Source organism: Maniola hyperantus, chromosome 3 (assembly GCF_902806685.2).
Source record: "Maniola hyperantus chromosome 3, iAphHyp1.2, whole genome shotgun sequence".
Taxonomy (NCBI): Eukaryota; Metazoa; Arthropoda; class Insecta; order Lepidoptera; family Nymphalidae; genus Maniola; species Maniola hyperantus.
Window position 1 is genome coordinate 14828634 of NC_048538.1, and position 26889 is coordinate 14855522.

The window sequence follows — 26889 nt, forward strand, 5'->3', positions numbered from 1 at the left end:
CACCACCCCAATTGTCATCTTGACCTGTCGCGTATAATGAGTCATCTTGCCACAGTTCACAACAGTTACAGAACTTCTAACAAAACGTCAAGGCCTAGTATATAGTAATCTGTGGTCAAGGCTTCTACGTCACGGGCAGGAGTGAACATTTGACGCTAGTAGCCCTAAAATAGCCCTATTTTTCTATGATTTCGCGTCATCCATAGTCTAATATTTGACATATCGTCGATTTAGGATCAAACCGAGATTTCCCTCATTCTAATTCCACTCTGGCATTGCTGTGCTAAAAAGGTTAAAAAGTTATAAAACTACTAGGTACCTACTTACTTTAATTTTTATTATTACAATTTACAATTCCTATGGAGAGGTCACAGACACACAGGTATGGATAACTAAAACAGTAGGTACAATAAATAAAGTTGTTCAATGTTTTTAAAAATCCATAATATGTAGGTAGGTAGGTACCTACTACTTTTATCCGAGTGATAAGTATAATTACATAGACGAGGAAAACAGCTTTTGAGAAATATTTTTTGTTTAAAAAAAACGATAGTAAAATTATTAGGCTATCAATTTTCTTTACACTTAAAATAAATAGTTCAGTTTGGTAAAACCCGATTCTGGGTTTTAATTCATTGATAAGCTATTATGCCTATGTAAGTACTGGATGTTTACGTCTTCATGTAATAAATTATAACATCTACCTAAGTAACTACTTATTGACTGAATAATATAAAGTAGATTGGTGTGACGAAATCGAAAAAGAATAGTTTATCAGTTACCTGTAGGGTACACATCTGGGCGTAACAAATTACGTATTCCAAGCTGTATAAAATATTATAACAGTCATAGTTAAATATTAAAATATTAACAGCTCACGTGCCCCAGGTTGTGCCACATATATATGTATATCCATAGAGTAGGTACATTGAATATATGTATATGTATATCTACATGTGACAGTAGATACTAACTAACTAGGCCCTAGTTAGTTAGCTAGAACTAGGGCGATTTTTATTAATTATTATAATACATTATTTTCTAAAGCGGACTTACGAATGTAGTTTTTAAAAGACTTGAGTAACGACTAAATACCTATGCAAAAATATTAAATCTCGGTAACTAACTACTTACGCTATCCTGAAATTCGGTCAGGAGGATTTTTTTTTCGTGCTATTGGTTTCGAACCCTGAACCTTCTGTTGCAATTTGCAAACCACTGCGCTGGAGACTGATTTTTGTAATAGATACGTACCTACCTACTACTTACTCAGATAAGAATCTAAACGGAAATGCTTATCGATTATTATAATATCAATTGTCACCTACAGTAGGTACCTACCTACGCGACAGATCGGGGTGGGGACGCGCCGCACACCTCCCGCGCAAACCCGGTGCGGGATCCCCCGCCTCATACCCGATTGCCTACTGGACCTGTCGCGTACTGTAGGTATACCTACTCAAACCATCCCTCATCCCTGTATATTATGATTCTGAGTAGTGAAGAAATCAATAATATGTTACTACTTACTCACTTGCTTTTATTCAAAAGTACCTTGAAAACACATTGAAACTAACAGAGCTATATTTTGCGCCAATCGATAACGTTCATCAATTATTCCTTTTCCTTATCGTATAGCGACAAATTACCTACGCACTACGCCGCAGTTTGACTTAATATGAGCGAGTTGATAAAAACGCTCTAATAAACTAAACTTCTAAAATAATTTCATCGAGAATCAAGTAAAGTACTAAATAGGTACATAATGGTTCCATTTTTTTGATGCAATGTGATTAGTCATCATAGCTACTCTAAGTATGTACCGTAACAGTCATCTGATACTTAGGTACCTAGGCACATTTCACTTTATGCGAGCTGATGCAATATAGACTAATATTACAGACTAGCTTATGCTCGCGACTTCGTCCGCGTGGACTACACAAATTTCAAACCCCTATTTCACCCCCTTAGGGGTTGAATTTTCAAAAATCCTTTCTTAGCGGATGCCTACGTCATAATAGCAATCTGAATGCCAAATTTCAGCCCGATCCGTCGAGTAGTTTGAGCTTTGCGTTGATAGATCAGTTAGTCAGTCAGTCAGTCACCTTTTCTTTTTATATAATATTTAGATGTCCTAATTAAGGGCTTCGTTGGCCGGATTGGAGTTATGATCTATATTTATCTTTATTAGCCACCTACTAGATGCTTGGCTAATTTATAATGGAAGAACAGCTGTTCTTTAAGTATGTTCCAGTCGTTCTACTCAGAATTCTAGTCTCTAACAAGCCAACTGCTTGACGGGTCTCCTCTCAGAATGAGAAGGGCGTAGGTCATCCGCCATTTAGTCCATCATGTTAGCCAAGTGCAGGTTGGCAAACACCTTTGAGAACATTATGAAGAAGTATTGAGCATACATGTTTCCTCGCATATTTTCCTTCACCGTTAAAGGGCTGCCTCCTCCAATATCAATGGTTAAGCAAGTATACAAGTTTCAATGTTATTAAACCTTGATGGTTGATAAAAAAAACAACAAAATACCAAAAAAACACTATTTATTTACAGCACTTAAAATATACATCCCTACACTTAACTACATCGTACAAATATGACGTAACATTAAACTTAAACACCTAATATAATAAACTTTTAAATATTTTAACTAATTTGTCATTTAATTATATTAACTTAAAATATAAATTACGATTTGTAGGTATAATTATCTGAGGTATGGTGCGGGAGGCGACGCAACAAAGTCAATTCGCTTCCTGCATCTCACCTGCGGGATAACAACCCACTTTTCCAACTCTCGTGACGTACATAATCTTACGAACTAGTCAGTCTTTGGTGAAAAAAAACCTAGAACACATGATATGTTCTAGATTTTTCTTTAGGCTAGGCCTGGGAACAATTCTGAGAACGATTCGCACCAAAAATCTGACAAGTCCATAGATTCTGATTCACTGAGCGGCGACGATAATGATTCATATCCTAGATCCGAACTGAAGTTAGTGTGGGACGGTGATAGTCCCAAGAGATTTTCCTCCATAGACTTGGGTGATAGAGTCATAGGTGATAACAACTTCATGTCACATTCGAGAGTGACTTCAGAACAATTGTTGGTTAGTTCACTGAACTCTGTATCGAAATGTGTGTCAATATTTAACGAAGGTAAAGAAGTGTCTATTTTGATTGAAGGTAAAGTATCTATTTTGATTGAAGGTAAAGTATCTATTTTGATTGAAGGTATAGGTTTTTCTTCAACAAGTTGATCTTCACACGGTACTTCAATAGTGACGCAGTCGTTCTCTTCGCAGCTCGCATAGAATATGTCACCCTTATCGCCGTTTTCTTCTTTTATTTGTACTGTATCTATAGGGTAGGGATGTGCGTACGAGTGCTGGGCTAGTATCCTCTTGATGTCATGTTTGTTGTCTATGACTCCACTTTGACCGGATTCCAGTTGCTCTGTTGTGGCCCCCACCACTTCAGCTCCTTGAGGGCACTCTCCAATGTCCCCGACTTTGACCTGGTGACAAGAAAATATTGGCTTAATAAGAATTTATAAAGCGAAAATCCATACTAATCCATTAAATTATAAATGCGAATGTCTGTCTGCTACCTTTTCATGGCCTAACAGTTTCACTGTGAACTATCCCAGAAAATTATTGAGTTCCCACGGGATTCTTCAAGGCCCATCTGTTTAACCGATTTTGATGAAGTTTGGTACAGAGGTAGCTTGCATCCCGTAAATTGACATAGGCAACTTTTTATCCCAGAAAATCAAAGCTTTTCCACAGGATTTTTAAAAACTTAAATCATCAAGTTAAGTCATCCTCTAGGTCTAGTAATTAATGAATTAGAAAAAATTATGTAATTAATTTACTCCACTTGTAAAGTCGATATTCAACAATAAAATTCCTGCAGTAATAGATAGAGTTTAAAAAATAATTTATTAATGTAAAATTTTGTACAAAAGCTTTTTTGAATAAAGAAATAGATACAGAATAGATAAATATAAAAGAAATAGATAAATAAAATAAGGAAGCCTCAAGTCTCAGTCAAGGTTATTGATCTTCTGATAAATATATTTTTTTAAATAATGTGTATAGCAATGAAACTTAAATTTATTGGTATTGGTTTTGTTAATCTATGCAAATAACATAACCAGTTGTGTAAATTTTATTAATTCACTCATTTTACAATAAAATTGATATGTTGAATCACTCTCATTATATTATTTGCATAACAAGTTTAACTTTCATATTATATGATGCAATACAAACATGGATACTTTTGATTGAATGTAGAAAATAAGTTCAACCAAAACGGTGACTCATAATATGAACTTCGGAAATGTCGTACAAACCTTACTGGGCTGATGCAATGGCTACGCCATTATGATGACTTAACTATTGCATCAGCCAAGTAAAATTCGGTTATTTACTATCTGTTGTCTTGTTTTTAATCTTCTTATTTTATATGAAGTGTTTTCATATTAATTCAATATTCAAAAAACATTATATTTTAATCTCAGTTTGCTGTTGAGAGAAAAAGAATCGCTAAATTTTAATCTAAGTTTGGGTGTTCATATATTACAAGAATAATTTTGATCCTAATTCAGTTGACAGGACTAATTTATCTCAGTTTGGCTATTGAGGGTAAATTGACCTTAGTTCATTGTCTGGGCTAATTAAACTAGGTCAGGGGCAGTGGCGTGCAGCTCATAGAGGCATAAACGCACTGCTTACCCTCATTGTAATAAGTCAATGCTTATTTTTCATTTTAACCTGCCGTAAAATAAGTTCATACCTAAATGCATACCCTGGCTTGAACTCCTGTGCACGCCACTGGTCAGGGGTAACTGATACCAAATGAAGGGTTACTTACATCTGCAGTCTCTCCCGGAGCAGCTGCACTAATTTCCTTGAGGAGGGAGTCGGCGAGCTGATGCAGCTGGTCGAGGTAGTCATCGGAGTCAAGGCTTGCGAGGAGGTCTGCGAGAGGAGACACATCGTCAGCAGCAGGCGCGCCGCGCGGATCGCCGTCGGAGGCCCCTCCTAAACCAAACACACAGATGAACACATGAACAAGAGAACAGGTGAATAAGATGAACACATGAAAACAAAAGACTTGCAAAGTTAAACTTATTAAGGCACAATAGGAAAACAGTTTTTAAAATTTCTCAATGTTATCCCATTTGTTCACAGACCATTCTCCAGCATCCATTCCACATATTGGTGAAGTAAATTATAACTAACTAATATGAAGTTAACTTTGTGCCATAAAAACAAATTGAATTGAACTTTTTACATTCAGCTATACATAGACATGCTGTCAAAGATCTTTGCAAGTATGCAGATTTTGCTCACTATAATCATGAAAAAGTTTTATCTTTGTCTCCCACTTGTAAGGAGACTTGGCATAGGAATATGGGATTTTCATCCAAAATATGCTATGCTACACCTGAAATATCCTAGAGTAAAGTACTGACCTTCTGCTGAGGTAGAGACTCTGCCGGTCTCGGGGCCTCCGCGACGGTCCGCGCCGCGGCCGCGCTGCGCAGCGCTGTGTTCTCGCTGAGCAACCTTTCGTTCATCGCCTTCAAGTTCTCCACTTCTGCTATCAGCCGCTCGTTGGTATCCATGAAGTGCTGGATTCGGCTCTCCATTTCATCCATCTTGGCCTTCTTCCTGTCCCGTGAGGTTTGCGCCGCCACACGATTCTTCAGCTTCCTGCAGCAAAGATGGATGCTATAGAGACAAGGTGATAAGGGGAAATCTGTTAGGTATCTGTTTGTTATGTTGTAGGAAAGTACATGCACAACTCATGGCATGTACACAGTCCAAGATGGAACTAGATGGATAGCAGATAGCAATTGTATTAACATATAAAACTCAAACTCAAAGTAGGTATTTATTCAAAATGTAAGTACCAATGTACACTTTTTGATTGTCAATAATTGTCAAATAAGTAAGATAATGATGTAATGGTGATAAAGTCTTATCAACTTGTCTTGGCGCTGCACATTCCTCTACATTTACAAGAAATACTACAAAGTAAAATAAAAAGACTGCTACTGGAAGGCAGATACAGTCCTTGAAATATAGTACATGATGAATACCCTGATTATTTGGTTCGCAGAACACTTCCGAGTAAAACCACTGCACTACAAAGTGATATGATTGACCTATTGATGGATTTTCCATGCTGACCTCATAATATTGATAATATTTTTATCAGTGTTGTACAATTATTGTCCTTATTATATCTTTATAATATAAAAATGAATCACTAAATGTGTTGCTGATCGCAAATCTGGAGAACAGCTGAACCGATTTCGCTAATTCTTTTTTTTAAATATTCCTTGAAGTACGAGGATGGTTCTTAGTTCTTACAGAGAAAAATTTAAAAAACCTACTTGAAATTTTAGCTAGTATTTATTATATTTATTATCATACAATTATTATACAATTTTGCCTGTGACTTCATCAGCATGATATAATTCAATGTTGTTTTCTTTAGTTACCAGTTTAGAATGATGCAGTACATGAAATATTAAATGTTAATGTTACTTGTATCTTAACCTTCGGAACAAGGGTTACTGAAGTAAATTATGTATTGTAGGAATATAAGTTATCATGATTATATTATATAGATGTAATGCCTGTGTCTCGGAAATGCTAGATTTATCCAGTAGATACCCAGCCTATTATTAAACAGGTAATTAGCCAGAAACATTGGTGTGCTTACTATCTAACTGTAGGTATTACAATGTTAAATTATTAATTAGGTCTTTGTTCCACGTTCTATTATTATTAATCACATGATGACACGCTGGCACCTCGAGTACGGAGTCACAAAAAGCAGTAAAAAAAATCACTCACTTTCTTTGCATCTTCTCCTCCCATGTTAGATGGTCCAACCTTCGCTTTCTGGACGGTGGAGCCGGAGCCACGTCGACAACGACCTGTGAGTCCTCGTCCACCGCCAGGTAATTATTAGGCACGGTGATGATTATCGGCGTACTCATCTTTTTCATTGAAACCATAACCATAATAACACAAACACTCCAAACTCTCACAATAAACTTTCAACTTGATGATCGCATAATATTATACAGTTTCATACATTTGCTAGAAAAAGCTTCTATGATAACGTTTTGTCCTTACACTGTAAACACTTGCGTCGTACATACTCCAGCACTTCTTGTGAAACAATGCGGTTTTTTGATTCACGAAAAACCATACGTGCCGTTTTGTGATTGGTGCTCGCGATAGAGTGGGCGTATCTGTTTAGTTCATATTGCATTTTGGATAGAGAAAACTTTATGGAGTCGGCCCACAGAGTACATTGAGTCGGCCTGTAGAGTGAAGGAAATGACTATACGTGACACAGATTCGCCTGTATCGCGACAGGAACATGTCAGATGATTTTTTTAATTTTCTCAATTTCCTTGACTTTGAAATTTTTCGTCAGTGATGAAATCCGAATAAAATATATTATTTTTTATCATGCTGCGTGATATTTATAAATACTATATTATTACTGTTAGGCGCGATAACGTCTGGGAGACCATCCCATAAATCTTATCGCAAAAAAACGCTACTATAATATTTCCTACGTCATTGCCATAATGTTATTCATCGAACGGAGGCACCACGAGGCACAACCATATATTATCTATGGGCACAACTCTCAGCAATGTGGAATACGACGTAGAGGGTTATGGAAAAAAGGGCGGGAAACTTCGTACTTGGCGGACGTGAATTTTTCGTGCTTTGATTTTATTAATTTGTAATTTCAATTTGGAAAAGGATTGGTGTTGTTTTATAGTGTTAATATTGTAGTTTTAGTGACATTTTCATAGTAGTTAGCTGTATATATAGGTAAGTTTTTAAATTTAGTATAGTTTTCATTTCAAACTTATGGAAACTAGGCCTCCCGATCCCGGGGGGTCTGATCCCCTAGGATCGTTGAATATTACATCTAAAATGGACGTATTAATTGCGGCAGTTGAGTCGTCAATGGACACTGACGTTTCCGTTGTGTCCAATGCCGACCAACCGTTAAAAAGAAAAATATTTTCACGCATTTGTATGACCTGTAACAAAAGAAAAAGGAAAACAAAAGGTCGAGATGGAAGAGAAAGGTACAGGTGTGAATGCAAGTGTGAACCTGACAATAATAAAGTTCAGAATACCCCTTACCCAAATCCACAAACTGAATCCACAAATCCCACCGATAATAGTAATCAATCTTCATTGCCAAAGCGTGTGCCAATTGGTCGTGCTTATTATCAACAATCCGACAATGCCCCATATGTAATACATGTACAAAAAGAAATTGAAAAAACTGATAGCTCAACAACTCTACACCCAATAACTTTTGGTAGATTTTTAAAAAACAACAAATTTAGTGGTGTTGTGAACGGAAGCGTAAAACGTGTAGGTAGAAATCGCATTAGTATGGCGTTTTCTACCTACTTGGATGCCAACAATTTTTTAACAAACCCAATACTTGAACCCGCAAAATACAGGGCGTTTATACCCACATTTAATGTTACTCGCATGGGTGTGGTAAAAGGTGTCCCTAATGATTGGTCTGAAGAGGAAGTCTTACTCAATATGAGTGTTCCACTTGGTTGCGGACCAATCATTAAAATCAGGAGGATGAAAAGAAAAATTGTAGTGAATGATGTAAACCAATTCATTAACACGGGGACGGTAATAGTTACTTTTGATGGGCAAATACTGCCTACCCGGGTATATATGTGCTACACTGCTTTACCTGTAGAGTTATATATTTACCCCACTGTGCAATGCTACCAGTGTTGCCGTTTTGGACACGTCAAAAATCAGTGCCGGTCAGTGCCAAAGTGTTATAAATGTAGCCAAGGGCATTCTGGCGACACTTGTCAGGTAGAGGAAGAGTATTACCGGTGTTGCCTATGCAAAGGTTCCCATCAAGCCATAAATAAAAAAATGCTTAGAGCATAACAGACAGAGAGCAATAAAAGAAACCATGAGCAAAAGTTGTATTTCGTATATGGAAGCAATTAAAATACATCCACCAGTTTCAAACATGTCATATGCCGAAGCTTTGGTTTCAACGCCTGTGCCATCCTCTTCATCACAGGATATACATGGTCCCCAAAAATCTAAACTTCCATCTAGTTCAAATTCAGTGCCGAATTCGTATAAAAAAACAGTCTTTATAAAGCCAAGATCACCCTCAAAGCATAGCAAAGGCTATGACCGCTCTGCCCACTCAGAAATAATAAGAGATCCTGTTTTACCTAAACAAAAGTTTAATTTTAATAATAATAGTTCTGAAAATAACATGAACATGGCAGACATTATTAAAATATTAATTCAATTATTATCACAATCAAATATAGTTACACCGTCCCACGTTGCCACAGTAATTGAAGCCTTATATCAAATCTCTAATAATAATGGATCACAGAGCCAGAGTGATTCAGTGGAATTGCCTGAGCCTCAACAGTAGAAAACAAGACTTAATATATCTTATTAATAAACATGATCCCTTTCTAATCTGTCTCCAAGAGACATGGTTAAGAGGGGAATTTTTGTTCAAAATGCCGGGGTATGTTTGTCTCCGAGAAGACAGACCTGATGGGTATGGCGGAGTGGCCATACTCATCAGAAATACTCTGACATTTACACCTATCACTCTACCTGTACATAGCGATAACTTATCTGTTATTGCAGTTATTGTAAATAGTATATGTTATGTATCTATATATTTCTCTCGTCCTAATAATGAAATATTTAATGAAATAAATGAAATTTTTAATTTTTTACCGAAACCATTTTTATGTTTAGGGGATTTTAACTCTCATCACGAATTATGGGGATGTTCCACATCAACCTTCTATGGAGAAAAGTTGTTAGATTTAATAAGCTCCCATAACTTGTGCATTCTTAATACTGGGTCTCCAACACGGTTGGCACGGACACCTAGTGCTCCAGATTTGTCCATTTGCACTCCTGATCTAGCTTCATCTCTCACCTGGTCAACCGCTGAATCTACTGGTGGTAGTGATCACTACCCTCTAATTATTACTTTCCCTTTTGAAAAACCTCTAAAACATGTAAGACAGCCACGTTTAAAACATAAACTGACAGATGCAAAATGGAGTTTGTATAGTGCAGCTGTTGAAAAGAAAATCAATAATTTACCTGAAATTAGTCATTTGAATATATTAGAATCCTCACAAGCTTTATCTGCAGCTTTAATTGAAGCTGCAGATGAAACTTTTCCAGTAAAAAGGGTAGAGTGCATGGAATTTATTCCATCTCCACCATGGTGGAATGTAGAGTGCACTAATGCTGTTAAAGAAAGGAAAGCAGCAGAAAAACAATTTTGTCAAAATATGACGGATGAAAATTTTGATAATTACTTAAAAATTGCCAATACCACTAAGGAGCTACTTAGGGTAAAGAAATATGAAGGATGGCACAGGTTTTGTAAATCCTTGAATCCTACTGTTTCACCTTCAATTGTTTGGCAAAATATAAGAAGGTTTAGATCTGCATTTAAAGATTCACAACAGAATAAAATATCTCCAGCTCTAGCAGAGCAAATCATGGATCGTTTGGGTCCTCCTTATGTACCTGAATGTCCCATGGCCTTAACGCCCCTAATAGTATCTAATGATAATTATAATAATGTAGATTTGAATTCGCCATTTACACTTAACGAATTGAAAGGCGTACTGTCATCGACTAAGGATTCAGCACCAGGGGAAGACGGGATTCCTTATTCCTTCTTATCGAATCTTGACGACAATATCCTCAGGTACTACCTTTCTTTGATCAACAACGTTATGATGGCGGGTATCGTTCCTGAATCCTGGAGGTCCCAAACTTTGATCTTATTACAGAAGCCGAATAAATCGAGTTCAGATCCAACATCGTATAGGCCAATAGCATTATCGTCGGTATTAGCTAAAACTGCTGAACACCTCATTAAAATCAGGCTGGAATGGTTTTTAGAACATAATACATTATTATCAAGAAACCAGTTTGGTTTTAGGAAAGGTAAATGTACCCTTGACAGCTTGAGCGTTCTTACCACAGACATAAGACTAAGTTTTTCTAAAAATGAGTCTTTGGTTGCTGCCTTCCTAGACATAAATGCCGCCTATGATAATGTAAATATCTCGATTTTAAAAAATAAATTGCTAGCCCTGAATATTCCTAATTTATTAATTAATTTTATTGTAAATATGTTGTACGAAAGATATATAAAGTATTCGTTAGATTCGTCTGAAAATGAAATTATATATAGAACTGTGTGGAAGGGTTTGCCACAAGGCTCTGTTCTGAGCCCTATATTATATAACATTTATACTTACGATTTGGACATTTCTGTTAGCAGATATGCAAATGTGCTTCAATATGCAGATGATTTGCTTTTATATGTTGCAGGGCCATCTTTGGATAATATTAGTGAATTGTTAACTTTAGCGTTAAATGCTTTAAAGTGTTGGTTATATAATAATGGGCTAGATTTGTCACCATCTAAAAGCTCTGTTGTAGTATTTTCTCGAAAGCGAAATCTCCCATCTCTTCATATTAATTACAATGGTATTCCGTTAGCAGTTAAAGATAAGACAAAATTTTTAGGCGTAATATTAGATTCTAAACTTACTGGAGTTCCTCATTTTGAATATGTTTCATTAAGGTGTGAGCGAAATTTGAATATTCTAAGGTGCCTTACAGGAGTATGGTGGGGTGCACACCCTTTTACAATGAGATTGTTATATAATGCTTTAATAAGAAGTGTTTTAGACTATGGAACATTCTTATTACACCCTGGTAATACAACTGCAGCTAAAAAGCTGGATATGATCCAGTCGAAGGCTTTGAGGTTAGTTACAGGTGCGATGAAATCGGCTCCGACAAATTGTCTTCAGGTGGAATGTTGTGATCCGCCCCTATATATGAGAAGACAATTCCTCTGTGATAAATACTTTTTTCGTACATTACAGCTAAGTTCCCATCCGTTATTTTCAAAAGTACGACAACTTGCATATCAGGTTGATACCTGCAATTACTGGACCCATAAAGACTCTCCATGTCTTGTAAAAAGTCTTAGAAAATATGAAAGTTTGGGAGCTCCCACCCATCGAAGTATTACTCTTCCTCTATACCAGCATAACTACAAAAGCCTTATTGCTGTCCCGCAAATTAAATTTGATATAGGATTAAAATTAAAAGATAACCTTAATCCAAAACAGGAATTTACTAACATCGTCAATAATAAATGGCCCGACAGGCACTATGTGTTCTCAGATGCTTCTAAGCATGAGGATAAGAGTTGTGTTGGGGTTGGGGTATATCATTCACAGTATAAAGGTATACAACAAATTAAACTTCCACCTGAAACTTCCGTTTACACCGGTGAATGTTATGGTTTACTTAAAGCTTTAGAATATGTTTTAATTTTAAAGATACCGAAAACCATAATATTTTCTGATTCTCGCAGTGCTTTAGAAGCTATTAATAGATTTCCATTCAAATCCCATAAACAGTCTCCAATTGTTTTTGGGATTAGAGATCTTTTATATAAATGTTCACAGAGAAATTGCGATGTTGTCCTAGCTTGGGTACCAAGCCATGTGGGCATTCTCGGAAATGAAAGAGCTGATCAATTGGCAAATGAGGCTATACGCATTGGAGATACTGTCCCATACACCAATTATTGTTCTGACCTGATAAATTTATCCAAAGTATATTTGTATGAAACCTGGGATGGGGTATGGAATAACGATAGTTCAGTAGGTAAACATTATAGAAAAATTCAGACGTCCATTCCGAGAAAACCATGGTTCAGTCGATTAGTTTTCTCCAAAACTGTCACCTCTGTTCTGTGTAGAATACGTTTGGGTCATGTTTGTACACCAGCCCATTTGTACAAGATGAAAATTGTTCCCGATCCTTACTGTTCCTGTGGGGAGTATGGGGACTTGAACCATATTTTCTTTGCATGCACTTTGTATGATCGGTCTGCCTTTCTTGCTCATCTCGAATCATTGCATATACCATTTCCTACATCTATAGTTTGTTTATTATATACTAATTCTTCAAATATTTATAAAGTTCTAGCTTTGTTCCTAGAAAAAAATGATATCAAGTTATAGTATATATGTGGGTATATTATTATTAGATTAGTGAAAACCTTATCCTTTTCCTTTCAAATTCCAAATCCCGATTTTTCAATTTTATCCATAGTTTCCCTAACTTTAAACTTTAATAAATAACAAACCTGACATTGGCTAATCTGTGTAAAGCCAGAAGAAGAACAAAAAAAAAAAAATAGAGGGTTATGATATTATCTGCTGACTTGCTGTCAGGTGTCAAATGTCAACAGCAGTCATTCCTGACAAAATTAAATGAGTGTAAAATAAAAATAAATAAAGAAATATAATTTAAAAATAGCAATTCGCATTCGCATCTTTATTTACATATACTCTTTAATTCTCATAATCTACGAAAATATTGTATTGTTGAATTATGGCATCAACAAGTTCAGATCCGCAGTCAACTATAGCTCAGAAAACATGGGTAATGGCAAACAACATAGAAGCTGTATCGAGCGTGGACGATATTTATCGCTACGATAAGAAACAACAACAAGACATCTTGGCAGCGAAACCATGGGAAAAAGAGTATGTTCTTTAAAATGTTACTTTAAAAAAAATTGGGCTTGCATAGAATGTGGTAAGGATTCACCCAATCTGTCTGTTTTGTTTCAGTCCACATTTCTTCAAAGACATCAAAATTTCAGCCCTTGCTCTGCTTAAAATGGTGATGCATGCGAGGTCTGGAGGCACCTTAGAAGTTATGGGACTGTTGTTAGGTATGTTGTACTTCTCTGCTTCAACAACCATTAAAAGTTTTTGACACAGTTTGAATTCACTTTCCAGACTTGTGTGCATTCAGAAGTTCAAGATTTTTTCTGACACTAGCTTTTACCCACGATTGTGTGAACTTTTTGAAATCCTGTAGGGATTCTTTGTTTTATGGGATAAAAAGTGTCCTGTGTTCTCTAGGCTGTAAGGCAGCCCTTACACAGTAAATTTAGATCGCGATCAAGTAGCTCTCATTGCGATCACAGATTGATGGATTGCCTGACAAGAAAACAAGAGAATCTGCACCAGAGTCAAAAACCTTCATGCAAGTACAAACAATGTGCAAATACATAGATATATATGTGCAAATAGATAGAAATATTCGTATACATTACTTTTTATGTATCTGTACCTGAAATACTATAACCTATTACTAAGCCTCCACTGTCTCTCCGTATGTCTATCAGCAGGCTGCATCTCATAGACCGTAATAGGTAGAGAGTTGAAATATTTACTGCTATAATAACAAATAATAAAAAATCAATATGACAAAGGGGAATACCAGGTGGCCATAGTAAATTTGGCCCTGTCCACACATGAAACTATTGAATTAACGGTATATAATACAGCAATTAGTTGTTAAAAAGAGAGGGTTTCAATGTTACAAATTATTTTTATTCTTTATTTTTCATAGTACCTTTTTCAAACGACTATTCAAACAGTACAAACACATTGTATAGTAAGGTTATTCCACTTGATAAATGGTTTTAAATACATTTATCAAACACTAGCTACCCCGGCGAACTTCGTACCGCCTATCCGCCTATGTAGAGTCAGCCTTCACACTTGACTGGTTTTTATATAATGATAATAATTGGTAGGTAAGGTGGATGCAAACACAATGCTAGTGATGGACTCATTTGCACTGCCAGTGGAGGGCACGGAGACCAGGGTGAATGCTCAGGCTCAGGCCTATGAGTATATGACTGCTTACATTGAAGCTGCTAAACAGGTCAGTTTGAAAAGACAATTTTGTGGAAATTACACACAGGTTTGCTTGTTGTTCAATCCCTGTTAAAGTATCACTCTACAGAGCTTACTGCGCAGTGGTGCGATACCCACGGGAGAAGCAGGTTTGAATCCAGCCGGCTCTGCAATTTTTGATCTGTAAACAATTTTAAATACATATCAAAAATTGCGGACCGGAATAGGAATCGAACCCGCGTCTCCTGGGATCGCGCCCCACGCGACGCTCTATAAAAAAAATTATAAAATTTTTGATATGTATTTAAAACAATTATTTACTGCACTTCTTGCACTTTATTCACTGCGGTGAGTTGCAGTGCATTTTAAAATCCGTAAATTTTAATCTATTTTATTTAAGAATTTAAATCCATCAAAATCCGGTGCGCAATTAGTTCCGCAGTGCGCGCGCTTTTACGTAGTTCTATAGTTCACAGATTTTACCGTGGTGCGCGCTAGGTCTAATGCTCATAAGAAATATCAACAATGTCTATAAATCCTTTTCTTACCCCCAGGTTGGCAGACATGAGAATGCCATAGGCTGGTATCACAGTCACCCCGGCTACGGCTGCTGGCTGTCGGGCATTGATGTCTCCACACAGATGCTCAATCAGAACTTCCAGGAGCCTTTTGTAGCTATCGTCATTGATCCCGTTAGAACTATCTCAGCTGGGAAAGTGTGCCTGGGAGCTTTCAGGACTTACCCCAAGGTATGTATAGTCTGCGACAGTGGCGTGCACAGGAGTTCAAGCCAGGGTATGCATTTAGGTATGAACTTATTTTACGACAGGTTATAATGAAAAATAACCATTGATTTATTACAATAAGGGTAAGCAGTGCGTTTATGCTTCTATGAGCTGCACGCCACTGGTCTGCGACAGGTCGAGATGGCAATCAGCGTATGAGTCTGGGTACACCCGCATGTCATCCGAACTAACCTCCGCGCTCGCCCGCACTAGGTTAGCGCGGGGGCAGTGCGGGTATGTGGGGTGTTCCCTCCCCGATTGCCATTTCATCCTGTCGCGTACTATATGTTGAACATGTCTGTTGTGTTGAATTTTTGTGGTCTCTGTACTTTTCTGTGGTTGACATAACTTTTCTCTTGATATAACTTTTCTCTGAGGTGTCAATCCCTACACCCTCACTAATATAGTGTTTGTCTTATTCTTACCTTTTCACTGCCCATCTGCTTAACCAATTTTGAATTTTGATGTCGCATTGTTCATCAATTGAGTTGAAAATTTGTACAGTTGTTGTTGCCACTTAGTCGAGGTTTCTGATTTAGCATTCTTTTTAAGTGACATCAGTTTTTGATAAGTCCTATGTTTTTCGCCATAACTGCTTTTCAGAAATAGAATGGCAATTTACATTTCATCCTCATGTTGACACAGTCTAATACAACATTGGCACCGATTCCGTTGTCTATCTCTAAACTAAATTTAGAGTATCTGCATTCTTTTCTTTTTAACAATGCAAAAAAGGGACAGAACATGAACTTTACATATAAAATTTTTTGTGCACGCTACAAAAAACAGTAGGCTCGCGACTGTGCGCTACAATCACGGGTTTTACCATCTAAAAATAAATTTTAAAACTGTCAAACTGCGTCTGTCCTTTTCATATTACATTAGTAAGAAGAGTATGCGAATACTCTAAAATTAGGTTGTGCTCAGCATCAGTAGGTACCATTTTCTTCCCACAGGGCTACAAGCCAGCTAACGAAGAACCCTCGGAATACCAAACCATACCTTTAAACAAAATAGAAGACTTTGGAGTACACTGCAAGCAATACTACTCTCTAGAAGTGTCGTACTTCAAATCCTCCCTCGACAGAAGGCTACTAGACTCCCTGTGGAACAAGTACTGGGTCAACACCCTGTCCAGTTCCAGTCTGATCACTAACGCTGAGTACACCACGGGCCAGATATTCGATCTGTCAGACAAGTTGGAACAGAGTGAGGTGTGCTTAGGTGAGCAAAGGATGTTTATTAAGGAAATCAGAAATATTCTGCACGGTTAAGTAATATGACTTATATTTTTTTTTTATGTAAACTAGCTTACGCTCGCAACTTAGTCCGCGTGGACTACAAACCGCCATATTTTATTAGAGGATGCCTAAGTCCTAATAGCTATCTATCTATATGCCAAATTTCAGCCCGATCCGTTTAGTAGTTTGAGCTGTGCGTTGATAGATCAGTCAGTCAGTCAGTCAGTCAGTCAGCTTTTCCTCTCGTATATTTATATTACTTTAGGTGAGAGACTTTTTGCAGAATGATTTGATAAAAGGCTTCGGCCGTGGCTAGTTTCCACCTAGTTTCGACTTCCGGTACGATGCCGCATAGAAACCGAGCAGGGGTCCAGGTTTAATGAAACTGCCATACCATTTCCAAGTTAGCCCGCTTCCACCTTAGACTGTATCATCACTTACCACCAGGTGCGATTGCAGTCAAGGGTTAACTTGTATTAGAATTAAACAAGATTGAAGATCAGACAAGTCTTTGTATAATAATAGATGAAAGCATGTTAATATATTTGTAGGGCGCGGCGGTTTCATAGTGGCGGGCACGGACCACCACGAGAAGCGCACAGAGGACAAGCTCGGCAAGGCGACCAAGGACGCGTGCAAGACCACCATCGAGGTGATCCACGGCCTCATGGCGCAGATGATCAAGGACCGGCTCTTCAACAGCGTCAGCGGCCGCCCCGCGCCCCCCGCACCCATGATCGAGTGAACCGTAATAGTTTGTTTTCGAAAAAATCGCTAATACAGACTATAATGTGTATAGGCTTTAAATAAATTTAACGTAAAAACTTTTCTAAAGAAAAACTTTTATTTAAACTTCCTATAGAGTGCGACAAGGCTCTCTTGGCACTCGAATGACATTGACAGGGGGGCGCTGTTGGAAAACAAAGGCTTAAAATATTCAAACAAGAACAAAGGGGACACTTGACGGCAACGTTAGTTCCGATTTTCGCCACGCGCTAAGATAGCCTTGTCGCAATGTACTATTGGTATAAGATAAGCCTGTCTAATAGAAATGCTACGGAGATTCAATTCCGATTCCGAAAGGCCGGAACTTCCGATTTATTTTGCATCTTCGGTTCCGATAAATTTTAATCGGAAGTCGGATGCTGTTTAACTTCGCTACTAGTAGGTAGGTAGGTAGGTACTCAGTACTGTTTAAGATTTTAGATCCGATTTTTGATGTAATTGTTTTTATTTTCAAAACCCAAATATCTGTATTGGACTAAGAGCCAGCACGTGCCAGACCTTTGTCATTTCATGTTTATTTCACTTCCGTAACTTCCCTGCAGTATCTATATTAGAAGTTTTTAACAGACTTCAAAAAAAGGAGGTTATCAATTCGACTGTATGTTTTTTTTAAAAGTATAGACTCGTGCAAGAACGCCATCTGTAGTCCACGGCCTCATGGCGCAGATGATCAAGGACTCGTTCTTTAACAGTGTCAGAGGCAGACCAGCGCCTTTAATATGATCGCATGAATCTATTGGTCACCTTAAAAACTCCTGAACCGATTTTGTTAAAATAATTGCCCGCTTTGCTTCGATTTATCGTATTAAAAAGAGTAAAAAAAATATAAAGAAAATAAAAAACAACTCTTGATTATATAAACATTTTCAAATATTTATTAACCAATTTACATAAAATCATTATGTACATCTTCATAGCATATTAAGTTATACATAAAACCATAACATCTCACATCCTGGAGGGCCTTCTATTCAACCAGATACCACGGTTTAACAAGCATACAGTTCAGAAACAATCCTTATTTCATACGCAAAGCAAACGTCGCATGCGCTAATTGTATTTGTATCAAGTATTTGTACAAAAATTATCAAGTTTGGGAATTGACATTAATATGAGTTTGTCCCACTGGGCCACACAATTTGTAGTTACGAGAATTTGAATCTCACAGCAAATACAGTTATTTGCTATGAGATTTGCTGATTTAGATTAGAGCGTTTTTGTAAACTATCATGGTGTGGGCAGACAGTGACAGTTGACAGCTTTTGAATCATGGCCATTTCTGAACTGTATGTTTGCTAATCTGTGTAAATACTAAGGTAAAACAAGCACCAAATTGCGATATAATTATTTTGCCAAGCTCTTTAATACATAGAAAGTACATGATTTGTGAAAATAAAATTCTGAGCTTGTATTGTTTGCATGTTCGTACAGAAAAATAAGTTCCTATACAATATTATAAGGCGTTTCTTTATCTTTGTTTAATATAACCGATTTCTATGATTATTGGATATTATTCCTTTTTTATATGATAATAAAGGAATAAAAATTAGACATTGGAACTTATTGACATAATATTCTGATTGACTTTAATTTCGATAATACTTTTTGTAAAAATCGATTTAACATTTTGTTTTCGAACGTGACAAACAGTCAAATGCGTTAACAGATTTTAAAATACAATAAAAATAATAATAATCACACCTTCATGGATTTCAATAGTAGGTAATATTATGTAATTTACAATAAGGTTATGTTTTAAAAACTGCTAGTTAATTACTAACATAAATAGGGTTTAAACAAACAGAAAATTAACAGGTTAATTGTTAAAACGTCCCAAACAATATTAACTTGGGAATAAAATAAAGTAAAGGTTCCTACACACTAAGAACTTCTTATAAGACAACATTCGTCTATGAAGTACAATAGATAAAAAACTCTTCTTAAATCAATTAATCATACGGCGGGGTGATTACGTATCTCGCGACATGCTTGAATCTCGCGATTATTACTGTCAAACGTCACACGTAACAGCGGCTAGAGAGAGATAGCAAATGAACTGTCGCATTACTACTGCTGTCGCTACTGCGACGTTTTACGTAATCCCCCCGCGGGCACTCTAAATCTCCCTCAAACGCTTGAGGTTCGCTCTAATTGACACATGAATTTGCTTACACCCTAAGGGTGTGTAGAAATAGAGATGTTTTCAACAGACCGATTGACCGAACTTTTAAAGATGATGTGTGTCAGCTGATTTATTATCTGATTGGTCTGCTGAATATGTCTCGCTTCACTTGACAAGCACCCTTAGGGTGCGTTTCTAGTGAAGCCAAGTGGAGCGGAGACGTGTGTTTTGGACTATACAGATACACATGACTGTAATCGCTTTGCTTTGCTTCAGTTGTCTTATAAAAAGTTCTTGTAATGTAAAGGAGCTATAATTACAGAATATAATGCTTTCATTCTACATTATAATATTATATGTTCTTTCTCATTTCATAGTGTATTTATTTACAATTGTCACTGATTAAAAAATTCTCATTATCTTAAAGGAACGACTAACCTAAAATATAATATAAAATACCTATTTACCTAGCGTTTGAAGCAGTGAATTCGTAACAAAACTACACTTAACAAAATACCTAAATACCAGGAATATTATTCATTTAATTTCATATTTAACTCCATTGATAACCAAATACTTGTTTTCTTTGTAAAGCCTTTAAATCAGACGACATGTTTGGCAAGTGTGTTAAAGTTGCGCTAAGGGTCGGTCTCCACCAAGACCCATCAGATTTGATAGACAACGTGACAGTTTCTTCACGATCTGACTAGTCTGCTAAGCATTCCATCTCCACTTTGTTGGATACAGGGTCTAACGCGCTTCAACCTTCAACGGTTCTCGAAAATGTCGCAGTGTGTAAAGGTTCTTGAAGGTGTAAATTCAAACAAATCCAAGTGTTAATAAAGCCATAAAATCGGTCCGAGTTTAATTCAAAGCAAATTTATAGATATTCCATCCTTTCAGAGCTAAATATTGCCTTCATTTGTTTACGGCCTTACTAATTAAGGTGGAAGACACGGGTCTGCCGCGAAATTCAAATTTAATTTGGTTTATCACAATTTGTAAACTAATGCGACAAAGTAGACTTATGGCATACAAATTTCGCCCCTAATTTGTGAGTAGCATACGTCAAACTCATTATTTTGACTAATTTCTTAAACTGGACACTTTCAAGTAAAGGTTTTTATATAAGCCTGTGAAGATGATAACTGCTAGGGGCTCAATTTGAATGTCATAAGCCTACTTTGTCGTTTTGGTTTACAAATTGTGAAAAACCAAATTAAATTTGAATTTCGCGGGCAGACCGTGTCTTCCACCTAAATAAACGTTGTAAGGGCGAGTGATTAACATAGATTTCTCTCGTTCTGACAATAGGCATTTCACATTCGTAAGAAGAAGACAAAACAACGTGGCCAATTCTATTTTAAACAATATCGAAACTAAAATTACAGGTTTAAATCTAATGCCGTCGTTCTCCACAGTGGGCATTATAAAAGGGATAACATTTATTTAAACTTGTTTAAATTTTAATTTTAATTTTAGTTACGAAAATGTGTACAACAGAATTAGCCACATTGCGTAACTATACGTTTATTAGTTAGGGGGGGTTAGTATTTACGGCAAAAATCCACTTAATGTATATAAATTGTATGTAACCAAGATCGAATAGACTATTTCTTTACATAATCCAAACAATTCACGAATATACCTATTTAGTGTATCACACGCATTACTTGATAATCATAGGTTTGTCATTGTTGCACACGTAACGGAGCTTTAAACATTATAAACCTATCCACCTTTGCAAGACCAAAACGCCTCTAAGGGTGCATGTCCACTGAATCGGTGCAGAGCGGAGACTTGTTCCACCAATAAATTGTCAGACCAATTTGATTACACAAAGATGACGCAGTGTCATGAACTGCGTTGCTAGGCCCCTTGACAAAGCTATACTAAATAAGGTGTATAGTTCGTACAAGATGAAAACTCATTCGCCATTTTAACTCTATGTGTCAACTGTCATATCAAAAGTACGGGTCACCTTTAAAATACTTTTGACATGACAGTTGACACAAAGTTAAAATGGCGAGTGAGATCTCATAATGAGTGTTCGGTTCGCGAAACCTAGTGCGTAGTACATATAGATCACAGTTCACATCTACTGTTATTTCATCAAACCCTTACCACATATCTCGTTACGTGTGCAACAACCTTTATATTACTGTTAATAATAAAATAATCTATTAAGTACAATCCCACACAATCGGCATCACTATACATTAGTATGTTACAATTTACCAGCCTACTGATTCGCTAACTCAGTGTCTAACACTGAATGATAGCCACCAAGCTCATTTGACATTTATTTTTTATCCATTGACGGTTTTCTACGAAAATTATTTTAATATCAGGCAATGAAGCAGCAATGTATAACCAACCATTGTCAAATGAGCTTGGTGGCTATAATTCAGTGTTAGACACTGAATTAGCGAATCAGCCCGCAGTTCAGTTTTATGTACAGTGCAAAACACAATAATTGTAACGTTTTCATACAAACCGATCCGATATAATACCTACGTAAGTCGTGCCAATAAACCAACGAAACGAAAATGGCGGAGTTAATCATTCCATTTCATTTACACACTATACCAGTGTGTAGCGTGCGAGTGAGAGGTGACGATTAGCGTCGCCATCTTCGATTTGTTTCTTCACTGTCACGAGTTTTACCTCCCTTATTGCCTTCAATTGATTCAATCACGTAAAAATGTCACCCAAACTATAAAATTAACTGTTTTATATGTAGGTATAGAATAACGATAAATAAAAACGGGTTAACACAAAATTTTACTCTATCAGTAGTAGGGGAGACCCTGAGCACTACAGTATTGTATGATCTTAAATTCAATTATTATAGTGCAAAAATTTTAAGAACTCACTCGACATTTTTGCTCTATGTGTCATCTGTCATGTCAAAAGTACGATTTTATTCCTTAAAATCTAAGGCGAACCCGTACTTTTGACATGACGAGAGTGAAAACACCGGCCAAGTGCGTGGCGGGCCACGCGCAGTGTAGGGTTCCGTAGTCACATTCCACGAAAAACAGATGTAACTCCTTAACCTGTGAACCCTACTTAGCCATGATAGTTTTCCTTTAAAATTGATTATATATACTACTGCTGTGAATTTTTCACGTTCCTATATACTACCATTTGGCTGATAGAGGGGGGGGCACTTGACTCTAATAAAAATTAACACTTTAAAACATCATATTTTACAAACGGATCTAGTAATCAAAAAATGATGTTCCCAGACCCACAGTATTTTTAAAAGACCTATTCAACGATACCGCACACTATGGGGTAGACGAGACAAAAAAGTTCATCCCCACTTTACATGTACGGGAGCTACCCTAAAAAAAATATTTATCAAAATTTTATTTCACCACTTTGTCGGCGTGATTAATATTTAAACCCATGCCAAATTACAGATTTCTAGCACTAATAGTCTCTGAGATTAACCGAGGACGGACGGACAGACAGACGGACGGACATGGCGAAACTATAACCCTAAAAAGGCGAGTGAGTTCTCAAAATTTATGTGAATTTTACAATGACGTTAACTCGGTTGCACACAAACTAAACAAAATTTCTAGATCTTTATGTAGTGCTATCCCTTTTCACAGGGAATATTGTGTGGGGGATGGCACTATACAACAATATCTTTAAATCTGTCAATTTAGTTTATTTACAACAAAATTAGCGCTATTATTATAAAATAAACGTTTGTTCTTTATTTCTTTCTTTCTTAAAACTGTTTCTTTAAATGGACATTTTGTCCATATTTCTTATTATTACAAAGTTTTCCATAAAATTCTTTCAATTAAGTAATATTTTTTTTAAATCAAATTCAAACAGAATATTTTGCAAAAAATATTACAAATATGGATATAATTACATATTTACGCATGTACCTGAGATTATTATTTATAATACAGAAATATATTATGATTTAAAAAATATTTTTATTTGCAAAATATTACAAAAATATTACAGCCGATTTTTTGATACAATTTTGCTATTCAAGATATTGGAAAAAAATTTACTTTAAATAATATTGGGAAGGATATCGAAATACATACTAATTTATTATACTAATTTCCCCAAAAAAGTAACTAGTTATGATCTATAAAGTGGAATGTTTTAAGTGACAGCTAATATTATTATCTACATTTCACACACACTAATAGGAAATTCAGTACTTTTAAGTGTTACCCACAATTAACGCGCATAATTAAATTATTAATTAATTAATAGTTATTAAACTTTGTGAGGTTTTGCTCCGTGATTTTTAACCAGCTACTTTAAGTAATGTAGCAAATCTATCTATATATAAAATGAAAGCTGACTGACTGACTGACTGATCTATCACAGCTCATACTACCGGACGAATCAGGCTGAGACATGCAGATAGCTATTATAACGTGGACATCCGCTAAGAAAGGATTTTTGAAAATTCTGCCCCTAAAGGGTTAAGACAGCGGTTCGAAATTTGTGTAGTACACGCGGACGAAGCCGCGCGCATAAGCTAGTGTTACATAATATGAAAAGGTTTTTCAAGTGAATTTTCACATCCTACCTGTAAAATGTTCCATTTGCATTTTCAGAAAAAAGCAACTGTCAGAATTTATTGACACAATTTATCATTTGCAACTTTTGAATATGTATTTTGAATATTTGTAGGTATTAATTAATTTTCGGTTAGGCATACATATTTTAATAATAGCTTTTTGGTAATTGTATTTTAGTTAAAAAAAGATTTGTAATAATTTCACACACACATAATGTTTTACTAAAAACTTATATTATACAGTCGCCAATCCCACAGTCAACGTAGACCATTGAAAACTTGACCGTTGGAACTCTATAGAGTTCTGCGTCAGATACAATTTAATTATTTTTTATTATTTACCTACTATATTTATTGTAGGTATATATGAATAAAAAAAAATTTGAATTGACGCTATCGCATAACTTTTTAAAATATTCAATTTAGCAAATATAATAATAGCTGCCGTCGACGATAAAAATACTTGTAACTACAACCATTGAAAGTATTTTCTATGTACACAGGTTTGATAGAATTTATTCTTCCGCTGTACTTTGTCGTGGTGATCTACTAAGCCGTCGAAGGTACGCCCTAGGTATTAATAATAATATCGACAATATTTACTCGTCACTATCGTGGTTGTTAAAGTGGTAACCACCCTCTACTTACATAATGTACGGTGACTTTTTAGTCGTCTTACAGCAAAAACCAGTTAATGTGGATGATTCTCTTGTACACAATCTCTAAACTAAACTAAATTAGCGGGTCTTAATCTAGTGCTATCCTTTTCCGCACGCAGCATTATGAAAGGGATAGCAATAGATTCAGATAATCTAAATATATAGTCAAAGTGCGCTCTATAGATCTCAGCCTTAGTCTGCGTCAGAAATGAAATAGTTTCTAGACACATGGTTTACGGATGCCGTCACTTGACGTGTTCAAAGTTTGCTTTAGAAGCTCTAGTTTTAAATCGTTTTGCAGTGAGCAGACGTTTTCTCTTTTAAAGGCTTTTTTAATGCAATTTCTTGCTATGAAATCTTTTTCTTCCTAACAAACCGTTTTGAGTAACACAACTTGTTACTGATTTCAGAGTCATAATTCGACAACTAGTCAAATCAGTAACTTTTTATCAAACGTCAAAACGCGAGCTTAGTATGCGAGATTCTGTGAAATACCGGTATTTGAAGTCACAATCATTTGACGTGCTTTTTTTTAGTCGATAATTTAAAATGATTGTCAGTTGTCACACATAAAACTAACAAAGGACGTGGATTTTACGTATTTTGGAATAACCTCTATTTAATAATCACTGAAAAATATTTTTTTTTTTACATAGTCAAATACTGTATCAGTACACAATTTGATTTGCTAAAAAAAAGTCATTTTCAAGAACATTTTCTAACGTTTTACATTGACTCGTAGATGAATTTAGTGTTGGAAAAAGTCTACGTCATAATAGCTATCTGCATCTCAGCTCGATCCGTCCAGTATTTTGAGCTGTGCGTTGATAGATCAGTCAGTCAGTCACATTTCCTTATTATTATATATATAAAGATATAGATTGTGTATGTAAAACGACTAAAAACTCATCGTGTATTATGATTCATTTATCTGTGAATAGCTCGGATCGTAACTCGTAAGTCGGTACATTAATTACCTCTTATTTCAGTCAGTTAGTTAGTGTAATCATAGGTCCGTGCAGCCGCGCGGGTGGTGGTGGCGGGGCCGTCAGTTGAACAGGTCCGGCGGGAAGTTGTTCACTTCCGCTTGTTCTAAGATTGGATTTCCGTCGATGCTGTATGATACTCTTATCCGAAGGCGAAGAGGTGTCTGTGAAAAGAAAAGATACAGTTCACAACCAAAACTCGACTTCTTCTACTTTGGGGCTATGCAGGTTCTTCATATCCCTGTTATCACTGCGACCGTTTCCGATCCCAATGTTTGCCTCCACTTCACACTTGTCAAATCCTGTAGCCGCCAAATACAGCAGCACTTTTTTGACTGGAATTGAAGTAACATCCTCAGGGTAAACGATATGTTACCCTAGGCGGATGCTACGTATGTGCATCAGAGCAGGGCAGTAGCAGATAATGTACAATGGAGTCAGAATCTGTCGGTAGACTCGTGGCACAGTCTGCAGGTGTCCGCGCCTTGGAGCTTACGGTTGTACGTGTGCCTTTTTAGGCCACAGTGCTGTACACACATAAGCTGTGATAGCCTAGTGGTTAGGACGTCCGCCTTCTAACCGGAGGTCGGGGGTTCTTCCCGGGCACGCACCTCTAACTTTTCAGAGTTATGTGCGTTTTAATTAATTAAATATCACTTGATTTAACGGTGAAGGAAAACATCGTGAGGAAACCTGCATGCCTGAGAGTTCTCCATAATGTTCTCAAAGGTGTGTGAGGTCTACCAATACGCACAGGGCCAGCGTGGTAGACTATGGCCAAAACCCTTTTCACTCTGAGAGGAGACCCGCGCTTTGTGGTGAGCCGGTGATGGGTTGATCATGATGAGCCGTTAAAGCCTATGTCACTCTCCAGGTAAAG

The 26889-nt window shown here is 36.5% G+C and overlaps 3 protein-coding genes and 1 long non-coding RNA gene across 12 annotated transcripts in view; 2 read left to right on the plus strand and 2 right to left on the minus strand.

Moving 5' to 3' along the window:
• Positions 1-2777: 2777 nt before the first annotated feature.
• On the plus strand, positions 2778-3440 carry LOC117996258 (uncharacterized). Its single transcript, XR_004675620.2, has 2 exons — positions 2778-3195; positions 3244-3440. It is a non-coding gene; the product is annotated as an uncharacterized lncRNA (long non-coding RNA).
• Positions 3287-7236, minus strand: Xbp1 (X box binding protein 1). Of its 2 annotated transcripts, none has more exons than XM_034984300.2 (4): positions 6885-7236; positions 5492-5750; positions 4888-5057; positions 3287-3526 (listed from the first exon to the last, which is right to left on the minus strand). In XM_034984300.2, exons 1-4 carry the CDS (start codon positions 7052-7054, stop codon positions 3433-3435), a joined length of 693 nt encoding a protein of 230 aa, XP_034840191.1. In that variant the 5' UTR covers positions 7055-7236; the 3' UTR covers positions 3287-3432. The 2 variants fall into 2 exon arrangements, with proteins under 2 accessions (XP_034840191.1, XP_034840192.1); XM_034984301.2 differs by having other exon boundaries at positions 5492-5732; positions 6885-7233.
• Positions 7237-13360: 6124 nt separating this feature from the next.
• Positions 13361-17716, plus strand: CSN5 (COP9 signalosome subunit 5). 2 transcript variants are annotated; one of them, XM_069509373.1, is made up of 6 exons: positions 13361-13696; positions 13784-13887; positions 14761-14891; positions 15418-15612; positions 16605-16917; positions 17441-17716. In XM_069509373.1, the coding sequence occupies exons 1-6, from the start codon at positions 13542-13544 to the stop codon at positions 17632-17634; spliced, it is 1092 nt and encodes a 363-aa protein (XP_069365474.1). In that variant the 5' UTR covers positions 13361-13541; the 3' UTR covers positions 17635-17716. The 2 variants fall into 2 exon arrangements, with proteins under 2 accessions (XP_069365474.1, XP_034840304.1); XM_034984413.2 differs by having other exon boundaries at positions 13364-13696; positions 16605-16872.
• An 805-nt stretch (positions 17717-18521) lies between these two features.
• The window catches only part of AP-1gamma (adaptor protein complex 1, gamma subunit), a 37978-nt gene continuing 29610 nt past the window's right edge, over positions 18522-26889 (minus strand). For all 7 annotated transcript variants that reach the window (XM_069509415.1, XM_034984310.2, XM_069509413.1 and 4 more), the window contains one exon: positions 18522-26173. In XM_069509415.1, the coding sequence (XP_069365516.1) occupies positions 26072-26173 (102 nt within the window). In that variant the 3' untranslated portion in view covers positions 18522-26071. The remainder of the gene's footprint in view (positions 26174-26889) is intronic.